Source organism: Pimephales promelas, chromosome 12 (genome assembly GCF_988280905.1).
Source record: "Pimephales promelas chromosome 12, fPimPro1.hap1.1, whole genome shotgun sequence".
Lineage (NCBI taxonomy): Eukaryota > Metazoa > Chordata > Actinopteri > Cypriniformes > Leuciscidae > Pimephales > Pimephales promelas.
In genome coordinates, this window is record NC_142780.1 from 16,701,813 (window position 1) to 16,712,668 (window position 10,856).

The 10,856-nt window shown below is 39.0% G+C and overlaps 1 protein-coding gene across 3 annotated transcripts; it reads left to right on the plus strand.

Annotated features, from left to right (window-relative positions):
• The first annotated feature begins 10 nt into the window (after positions 1 to 10).
• On the plus strand, positions 11 to 10,856 carry rbm12bb (RNA binding motif protein 12Bb). Of its 3 annotated transcripts, none has more exons than XM_089117564.1 (2): positions 11 to 340; positions 8,533 to 10,856. In XM_089117564.1, exons 1-2 carry the CDS (start codon positions 216 to 218, stop codon positions 10,451 to 10,453), a joined length of 2,046 nt encoding a protein of 681 aa, XP_088973690.1. In that variant the 5' UTR covers positions 11 to 215; the 3' UTR covers positions 10,454 to 10,856. The 3 variants fall into 3 exon arrangements, with proteins under 3 accessions (XP_088973690.1, XP_039535581.1, XP_039535572.1); XM_039679647.2 differs by lacking the exon at positions 11 to 340 and adding an exon at positions 5,341 to 5,409; XM_039679638.2 differs by lacking the exon at positions 11 to 340 and adding an exon at positions 5,348 to 5,545.

Sequence of the window (10,856 nt, forward strand, 5' to 3'; positions counted from 1 at the left end):
CGACTGACTGATGTCTCTGCTGTCCAGAAGGGCTGTTGACGGTCCTAGTGGACGGTCTCGGGGCCTTTGTTAAGCTATGCAATCTTCTATTACTAGATAACGTGGAATCGAATGGTTTAATGCTAAGGGAACGTGCGGCAGGCTCAGCTAAAGACTGTTTAGTGCAATGCTTTTGTTCATACAACAACATGGAACCCGTAGGCTATAGGCCTTAAATGGTGTGGGATCCCCAAGAAGTCAGTTCAGCATCCTCAGTATTATCAGGGCTTAAACTGGAAATGTTAAATTCTGAGGAAAATTGCCAAGTTGTATACGGCAATCAGTTTAAACATTTATTCTTGTAAGTAATCCAATAGTGCATATATATTTTTCAATTTAATTTCACTAGAAACTGAATAGCCATTTGTCACTATTGGGGAAGTGACTTGTAGCAAAGTAATAAAAATAGCATTTGGCTAGTCAATACTTGTATGTATTACTTTGCTACTACTCACTTTCCAAATAATAGCAAATTACCATTCAGTTTAATTAGTAACAAATTACTAATTTTGTCATATTTGTACTGTGGTCCAGATATCAATTATTCACTTCAGACTGGTAAATGCTTCAGTTGTTGCTGATGCTTGTTTCACTTTGTCTTGACTTACCATTCAAGCCGTGTTTCCACTGCCGGGCTAGGGCTGGGCCAGAGCTAACAGCGAGCCGGGCCGAGCTAGTGGCCTCGGGCCTCAAGCACCGGGCTTGCGTTTCCACTGCCGGGCCAGTAGCCCCACAGCGCTGCCCCAGACCCCACCCCTAACACGCCTTTCTGGATCAAACGTCATAAAACCCAACCCATTTCAGCGGGTATTATGAATTAATTTATTTTTTAAATTAGGAAGATAGCATTAACTCACCTGCCTTAGTGGCTGCAATAGTGTCCCGAGACCAGTACAGGCGATTCTCCATTTCAAGCAGCGATTTTTTGCGCGATATAACAAGTAGGGCTGCGGGCACGTTTTCAAGTTATTCATTAATCGTTAACCGATGCCCATCGGTTAATACTCGGTGCATAGGTGTGCGCGCCGCAACCTCGAGATACAGAGTAAATTTTTAACACCTTTAATAGCCTAACTGATTGGACCCCATTTGAAACGAAATTAATTTATAGAAATAAAACGCAGCAAGTAGCCTACGGAGCAGTTAAAGCCGCATTTCCATCACCCTTCAAACTGAAATTGCCAATTGAAAATAAGCAAAACGTCCATTTCACAAAAACTCCGTGTCTGCAAATAATAATAATAATAACCATCATCATCATTATTGTAACATTTTATTAGGCTGCATATGTAGAAGACGCCTTTATCCAAAAAAGGAACAGAGCACAAATAAACACAATATTTTTGACAAATATCAGCGCATATCCAGTGTGTGTGGAGCACGCACTGATGGCTGCGAGACGCCCATGTGAACAGTTTCATTGCATTTCTTTTAGTGGAAACAACTTAAAATACTCTTTAATTTCTGGTCATACAGAAAATAATAATACATTATTCGCAAATACATTTATTTATAACAAGAAAACGTTGTGCTTTAATTAGGCTAATCAAGGCGCGCTTCATGATCTCCTTGAACTGAAGCGCGAGACCTGAAACAGCCACCGCATTCGAGTTTGTTCGTTTTAATTTGGACATTTAAAGCTTTAGTCTACAGGGGTTATATCCTTTGTAGATTAAAGCTTTAAATGTCCAATTTAAAACGAACAAATTCGAATCGAAAGCCACTATCTTCTATGTTTGCTTAATTTCTCTCTAAATGTGCATCCGGAGATGGAGATATGTTTTTAGCCGAAAATCATTTAGAAAACAATAGTTTATTAATAAACAATTAATGCCTCGTTATTTTATATTATTTTATTATCAGACACATTTATTATAGCCTATAAATCACCCATAAATCCCCTTTCTGTAGGCTGTGGTTACGTCTCTTCTCATTCAGCACTGCGGGGAAAATATCATTTCCAGGTTCTAATTTGGCCTCAGAAAACCAGTAAAATATATATTTTTTTCATATTAATTTGTCAAATATTTTAAATGTTTAAGGGGCAAAAAAAATCAAACAAATGTCTGAAAATTCGTCGATATAGCTAGCCTATATATTGTTGCGCAGCATTTGGCATAGGCCAATATGTTCAAATTAAAATGTTATGTAATTTTAAACGGTTAATCGGTTAAACATGGACACCCCTATGTGCATCTTGCTTCAGATCATAACGTTCCATAACACCGATAAACTCCGCCTTTTACCTTGAGCACGCCTCTAGCCCGAGCTGGCCCCCTCTGGCCCAAGGTATTCGACGGGCCAGAAATCCTGGCCGTTGGCCCTGAGGAAGCCCCGATCAAGCCCCGGAAGTGACAGTGGAAACGCGACTGGCCCTGGCACGCACTAGCACGGCCCGGCCCTGGCCCGGCAGTGGAAACGCGGCTAGTGCCTACAGTTAGTAGGCCTACTTGTAAATTTCTTTGTTACTATTTCCATTTCTAATGTCAGCAAAGGAATATGGATAATAGCTTATTAGTGACTAGTTGAATACCAGTCACTATTCACTAACTACTAGTAATTAAAAATAAGTATTAGGAACAAAAAATACTAAATACAATAATATAAAAAAATGAGAAATATAAATATTCAGTTTTAAGAAATCAATGTTGAACAGCTAGTGGTTTATATAGATGTAGATTAAAGCTTTGGAAATGGTGACTTTGGTGAATTTCTCTATCTATTGTATTCAGCAGTGTCTTAATAAAATATTTTATTAAAAGTCTTTTGAATAATCCAATTTAAGTTAAACCTGTTTGGTTTATCATTGCACTCAGACTATATACACAGTATTTTAAAAGACATTCCGTGTATATCAATCAAATGCTTTGCATAGTGATGCCACAGATACTGGTAATTTAATTTTTAACTAAACGTCTAATTGCACAATAGCTGTTGTGTTTGATGTTTTCTGTGGTAGACCATTCACTCAGTTAGTTTAGTTACTAATAAAACAAATAAAGGCAGATGTTCTCACACACAATTACTAGCAGACGTCGTAAGTAAGGGCTTATCTCTTCTGGGCTTCATTTTACAACATGGTTAACTTGCTAACAGTTTGTGTTTAGAGCTTGAGAGTCTATAGTCTTACAGTATAGTCTTTTGTTGCAACTTCATTATCAATTTCAGCTGAAATATTTGGGCTGAGAAAAATATTAAAATAAACGTAAAAATCAATTAGTAGCATGATTATTTTGTAATAACATGGTGTTTGGTTTGGTGATGATGCACAAGCCTTGCTGATCGGGGTACATCATGTAAAGTGTGTTGGTTATCCGTGTCTGCGTTATCTCACTGTTCAGTCCTTTCTCTTAGCTTCATGAGGAAATCTGTGATGAGTTTCCTGTGGGAAACATCCTGACAGCCCCAGGTTCCTCGTAGTGGAAATAGCCCTTAGTCCATCTACTGTGCATCTTTCTTGTCTTCAAAAGTCCCATACTTAATGAATTGTTTGTAATTCTGTACATGTTCTCACTTCTACGGGTCTGCTTGTTGTTATCTTCAAATGACCTCGTCTGTCTAAACATAATTTGTTTGGTATGTTTGTCTCTAGTGAGAGTTCACAGTGAAAACACTTCAAAAGTCACCACAGCTCCAACTTGATGATAGACATGTATTATTATTACTATATTTTCTTTTCTATTATTTTATGTATTTGTGAATTATGGTATCTCAGCACCAGGCTTAGTATGATTATATAGGCAGTGTTGGCTGCTGGCCATGGTAACCAGGACAACCCCTTTATCATGTCTAAATCCTCACAGAGGTTAAAATAAGGGCATCATTGTGTTCAATGAACCTCTGAATCAGTAACCCTTTGTTGTATGTCAGTTACAGGGATCTGCTCACAGGACTATTCTGAAATCAGGTTGTTTGTACATTTCTAGATTACAAGAGTCAGTTGATTGTTGTCGTTATACCAACCATGAAACAAGTATCTAAGCAGGCTTGTTTAACCACCACTGGCACTGACAAGGGGGGCCAAATACAATATTTTTGGGATACTCCAAGACAATGGAAAAAATGTTGATTAAAAAATGCTAAATTTGGTATTATATTGGGGGTTGAAATGGCTTTGACTTGGTGCTGATAACCCAATGCACAGGACAATAGTGACACCAGAATACAATAGAATACATGCACCAGAATACATGATTCTGAAGCTGAAAATTATTTTAGATAAATACGTGTGCACTCTTTCACTGACTATATTTAAAATAATGTTGGCCACTTTTTACTAACATATGACATTTTGCATTATCAGGACCCACAAATATTCCCCCATTGCATTATTATGTATATTCAACATTATATACTGACATTAAAACTCTGAAAACTTGATTTTTTTCTCACACTGTAATTTTTATTTTGGGTGAACTATACACATTACATATTGTTGCATTTTTGTGTTGCGATAAATTGTGACACAATATATATTGTTACACCACTAGTAATTAATATACTGAATCAACTTTAAAAAATGTGGTTTGACATTTAATTAAACAATTGACCAAAACAACAAAGCCAAATCCCAGCTGTAAAAGAGATTCATCTGAAATTTACAATTACATGTAAGCCTATTCTTAAATACAGCCCAGATGGAATTTAAATAGATGGCACCACCACTAGCCGATCTTACTGTAAAGGTGTATTTTTTCCTTTTCACTTCAAAATTAAAAAAAAAAATGTGCACACAAATCACTCATTAACAAACACACACACACACACACACACACACACACACAGAGAAACTTGATATTCAACATAATATTCCACAGGTCACCCCATTTTTAAGACATGGCCTTGTATCTTGCAAGTAGGAACCCATAGAATCTGTGCAAACACTTCCCTAAAATTAGAATTTCTATTGCCATCAAAGCATATTTTTTAAATGTGTAATATTTAAAAATATAGTAATATTAATATAGTCAATAGTTGATAAGCTAGTCAAAGGTTGTGTAACTGTCAGAAATGTGAAAACTAAAAGAAAACTAAATAATCATAAGTGTAGGCTATGTAAAGCATACAATTTAGCAGCATAATGTTTCATTATTTATTTTTAAAAAGTCAAGGTCATTATTTGGTTGTCCCACCACCACATTACACTTTATAGCCATCAAATCAATATGTGTTGTGTCCCTTTTGAGTAGTATAATTTATTCATTGGAAAAGGTTCGTTGAAGATATTGGAGATATTCTATCTAGAATGATCAGACTGACGTCTATTGTGTCCCTCCTATTTCTCGTTAGAGTTTTTGTGTTCAGCGCCTCCAGGTTTCCGTAGTTTTACAGATGGCGTTGGAGGAGACACGGATGCTCTAGTTTCTTTCGGTTCGTCCTTGCGTCAGATATCACAAACAACGAAATTGTTGCTTTAGTCACGGTTGGAATAGGATATACGACACCGCAGATCGACATTAGTTTCTTATTCCTTTATATTTGGAAAGGATTGATATCTTTGTTTTGTGTAAGTTTGATCAATTTTGTGCGCTTCACATACTGGGCCTCTCACGTTTAGCATTGTCGATACTACGGAAGACAGCTGCTGCACTCTTTGTTTACACCAATGGTTTTTTGTGTTATGACGGAATTGGCGTTTCTCCTTTGTGTCTTACATGTGTGTTCGCCATTGTGTACTAACGTATATTTTGTTTATTAAAACAGTTGGGTTGGTTGGTTTGGCTGAATTCGACGACGCTGGTGAATGTTAGCTAGCTGTTTGATTCGGCGCAGTTTTGATTCTGAAAGCAGTTCGCGGTTCAACACAAAAATAGAAAGCACGAGGGACACTACAGAGGTCTAGTCTTCGAAAATAAGTTTGTAATTTTCGCTAGTGGTAATATAAAATCGTTTGAAATTAAAGAGGGGATTTTATGCACCACAGACCAGAAGAGAAAGCGGAAGCCATGTACAGACGCTGTTTTTTTTTATCTGCGTGTATGAAAATGCGCCCTCAGCCTTGTGTTTGGTCACAAATAAGTCCAGCGAAATGGGAAACTTGGTCGTGAAGTCGAATTGTCTTTGTTTTATTTGAAGAGTATTACAACTGAAAAAAGGACGTGTTTACTGTTCCAAGTAGATGGGCTCTGTGAAATCGGGAATCGACAAGTCTCAAAGTGACTTTTTTTTTCTAATAGAGAAGTTTATAGAAAGTGATTTTTTTCTGGATACTTGAGTTGTAAATGTGGTGGGAACTTTGTGTTTTATTGGCAATAAAATGACAAGTTTTCTGTAGGGTATTGCATTTCTTAATCTCATAGTTGGCATTTAAAACAGTAGTTCTCACTCTTCTACCACAAGACCCCCCCCGCCATTACGCAAATCTATGTTGGCTGTTATTTCTTTACATTATTCTGCTGTAATGCCTTAAATCTAAGGATGCACTGAAATGAAAATTCTCTGACGAAAGTTCTGGATGCACGTGGCTTAAAACAAAAAGTATTTATTATTTTAAATTGGCTTTTTGTATCATTTTATTAATATAAGACTTTTTAATCAAATTCAACAATTAATGATTCTGAATTTAAAAAAGGCAAGCCAATAAAATAATCACAGTTTTATTTTGAAAAAAGTTACTCTAAAATTGGACTAAAATATATTTATTTTGAATATCAATAATGTATTATTCTTTATCCAGTTCTATGCAACAGAATTAGATTTATTTTTTTACTAATTATCCAAATAATGTATATTCATACTAAGCAATTGTTATTAGAGCATGTGAGCTAGAAGTGGATCAGCGAACAAGAGAGTGAACATTTTAACAGCTTTCCTCAGAATGGCTATACCACACGTAAAAGACAGTAAGGCTATTTAAAAAAAGAAATTTCATGTTGGTGCGTTATTTGAGCTGACTTTGCTTTTCCGATAAGCATGCATATAGCAGAATATTGAGAACAGCTCCACATTGTGCTGTGATAACGGATAGAGCGAGAGTAAAACCCGGGCGCTGAACACTGAGGGACGGTGTGGCATATATTTTTGGCTATTTTTCCCTTTCAGCCAAAAACCAGAAAAGCCATTTTCGGCTGATAATTTTCTGCGGCTGAAATTTCGGTGCATCCATTTTTTTAGCCCGTGGTCCTTTGCCAATCACGTTCCCCTCTCTTCCTCCTCATTCTTGTGGCATGAATGGCACAATTAATCTCCTCTTTGCTGAGGCCCCCTAGTGGGCCCGGGGGCCTGCATGAGAACCACTGATTTAAAAGCATTTATAATTCACTGTTTGCACACAGGCGAAGTGGAAAGGCCAATTTATACTTCTGTGTCGAGGGTACGCCGTAGTCTACGACGTTGGCTACGCACGTATGCGACGCCTTTGTGAGCATTTATACTTCTGCGTTCAGGTCTTGGTTGCTCTGCAGTACTGCTCCGAAACGCTAGTTGGCGGCGGAGGGTTTTAATGTTCCACTGTTTAGATTCCTTGAGTTGTGGCTAGGTTACTACAAGCCTGAAAGAGAGTGGATCATGTTGGAGTTGGAGCTTATTGAGGTGGAAAAACAGTTAATTTTAGTGAAATTACTAAAACTGAAAGGCAGAAATGAGAGAAGACGTCGGAGGAGATGGTACGTGTGGAAATGCGTGAGAAGGTACGTGCAGAAATGTGTAGGAGGAAATGCGATGCTACCAAGCCGACCAATCACCGTTCTTGCGGTCCGCGTCGTTGCGACATGTAGTTACATTTTTGAGGTGTTGCACGTCAGGCTACGGTGAAGGGTACGCGGTATGGGACGCGTCTCTGCGTATGCTACGCCGTACCTACTGCGCGCACCCTACGCAGAAGTATAAATTGGCCTGAAGTGTGCGCAATGTATTGGCCGGTTTTGTTACTTGGTTTGATGGCTGTGCTGGTTGTAAGTGGGTGTTGAGCTTCATGTAAAGTGCTTTGTTATTTTAAATAATTTATTAGTTGATGAAATCAATTGTCTGCTGTTGATTGGTTTCTGTTGGAAATTGTGGATATTGTAAAACAGTAGCTAACAGAATTTAAAAAGACAAAGTATTTTACAGTTAAGGACCTGCAATATCTGTATGTATGGATGGATGGTAGCAGTGATATTTGTAATTTCTTGTTATTGTATCATATGCACTATATGATTTTTCTCTCTTGATAGTGCGGTCAGCTGATAAGCTGTATTTGTGAATGTTCATATTACTTGCACATTTGCATGCGGAAGCTGAAAGAACGATGTCAAAGGTTGGAAAACGAGTCTTTCCTGTTAATCCGAGGCACGTTATCTTGTTTTTCTGGATCGGAAGCATGTTATTACTTGCTGCAAACTGGTTGTTATTGTTGTTAGCTATATTTATTGGCCGTGAGAGGTTTGTTTCTCTTAATTTTGTGGTTTAACCTCGGTTTGAAAATGATAGTTGGGATTTCTTTTGAATATTGTTATATGGAGCCAATGGTTGTGTCAGCGATAACGCTATTATATGTACCCCTTTTGTCTGCAGGTGCTGTTGTGTGTGCTCCATCATGGCTGTGGTCATCCGATTACAGGGACTCAGAATCACGGCTGGTTCTGAGGACATTCGCAATTTCTTCACTGGGCTCAGAATCCCTGATGGTGGGGTTCATATAATTGGTGGGGAGCTTGAGGAAGCTTTTATAATATTTGCATCTGATGAAGATGCGAGACGAGCGATGGCACGCTCAGGGGGCTGCATTAAGGGCTCTCCTGTCAACTTGCTCCTGAGTAGCAAGTCAGAAATGCAGAATGTTCTGGAGGAAAGCACTAGAAGGTCTGAGTTAAAAGGCAGGGGAATGTACAAGGAGGGTGTCAAAAAACCTTCTGCGGAAAGAGGTCCTCTGCCATTCAATAAAGACCCAAGAGTAGATGTACGAAGGCCGGATCATCAAGACTCAAGGAACAGGCCCTCCCCATCTTCATTCGGTGAGATACGACACCAGAGAGAAGCGGAAGTGCCAGAGAGAGCGGATCTTTACTTAAAGTTGACAGGGATGCCATTCTCTGCAACAAAGGATGACGTCCATAAATTTTTCCTTGGGATAAAGATTGAAGATGTTCTGTTTTTGAGAAACCCCAGAGGAACGTTCAACGGACAAAGTATTGTGCGCTTGGCTTCCAAAGAAGATGTAATCGAAGGTCTGAAAAGGGATCGACTTTACATGGGGGCACGGTATATACAACTATCAAGATGCTCCGAGGAGCAGTGGCTGGCAGCAGGAGGTGTCCCCAGACAGGACATCCGGAAAAGACCGTCCTTAGAGCGAACGAGATCTCGATCTCCCGTTTCCTTCAGGTCTAGATCACGCTCGCCCGCTCACGAAGAATACTGCATCATGTTTGAGAACTTGCCTCATGTGGTTGAAAAGAGGGATTTGAGGATGTTTCTTCAGCCGGTTACTTTGAAGGATGACCAGATTATTATCTTTGCCCAAAAAAAGGACGACGATAAGACCAAATCGGCTGTTGTGGTGTTTAGGAATCTCACAGACTATTGTGCTGGCTTGGCTCATAATAAGGAATTGTTGCTGCATAAGGTAGTGTACGTGTCACCCATCTCCAAGGAGAAAATGGTCACCTTGTTGGAATCGTCCATTGACGAGAGAGATGAGGTGAAAGGGTCGAGACGATCAGCTGAAGTGCCCCAGCCTCAACGAAACACTCTTGACTCTCAGTTGAAGTGTGTCTACGTACGCAATCTCCCATTTGATGTTCGCAAGGTGGAGATCATGGACTTTTTTCATGGATTTCCACTTTCGGAGGATAGGGTTGTCTTATTGCATGACGAAAGAGGAGCTGGGCTCGGTGAGGCGTTGGTGATCTTCCAGTCTGAGAAGGAAGCCATGACGGCACAGTCCCTAAACGGAAAGAGGTTTCTTGGATCCGAGGTCATGCTTAAGTGCATAACAATGGCCCAGATGCAGAATTTTGGTGTGAATGAGCAGTTTACGGTAAGCCCACAAGAAAGGAACGAAATTTTGAATGATGGTCCTCGTTTTTCGAACACCCAGATGCCTCGAGATGATTGTGAGATGCAGCCTAATTTGCGCCAGGATTTTGGAGGTCTTGATCGCTTTGAGCCTAATTTTGGCCGGAATAATGCATTTGGGCCAGGAATGGATGGTAATGGAGGTCAATGTTTCGGATCATCTGACCAACAACTTGATGGTCCGACTGGTGTTAAATTGCTCAATCTACCATCTCAGATAAGGATCGATGAGATTTATGATTTCTTCTATGGATACAGATTTATTCCAGGATCTGCTTCATTGCAGTATGACAGAAATGGAGCTCCCAGGCGTGCTGCAACCGTAGTGTTCGAATCCCACAGGGAGGCGCTCACTGCTCTTCAAGAATTAAATGGAAGACCAATTGGCACCAGGAAGATTCAGATTGTGTTTGATTAGATATGCTTTTGGGATACAGTATTGATTAAGCTTTTATTTCTTTCTCTTTTAAGTTGAATGTGCATTTTCAGTGATTTGACAAGTGCCGACATGTTTTCTTTTTTTGAAATACTGCTTTAATTTAGATTCATCTTGATTATTCGGAAATGATGCATGTGTATGCATGCCAGTGACAGTATCTAGACTCAGTATTATTTGTGCTGTTATATATTTCCCCCCCAGAGTAATGACTGTTCTAATTTTATGAGATTTCACTGTACATATTTCAGTAATATTTGGTTTTGAGATGAAAGCAGATTTAAAAGATTCTTCTTAATATTGTGAGATTGTGAATTTCCTCCTACATCCATAAAACTGTCATTTCATGTTCAATGCTATTAAAGACATCAGTGTGATCTTCTGA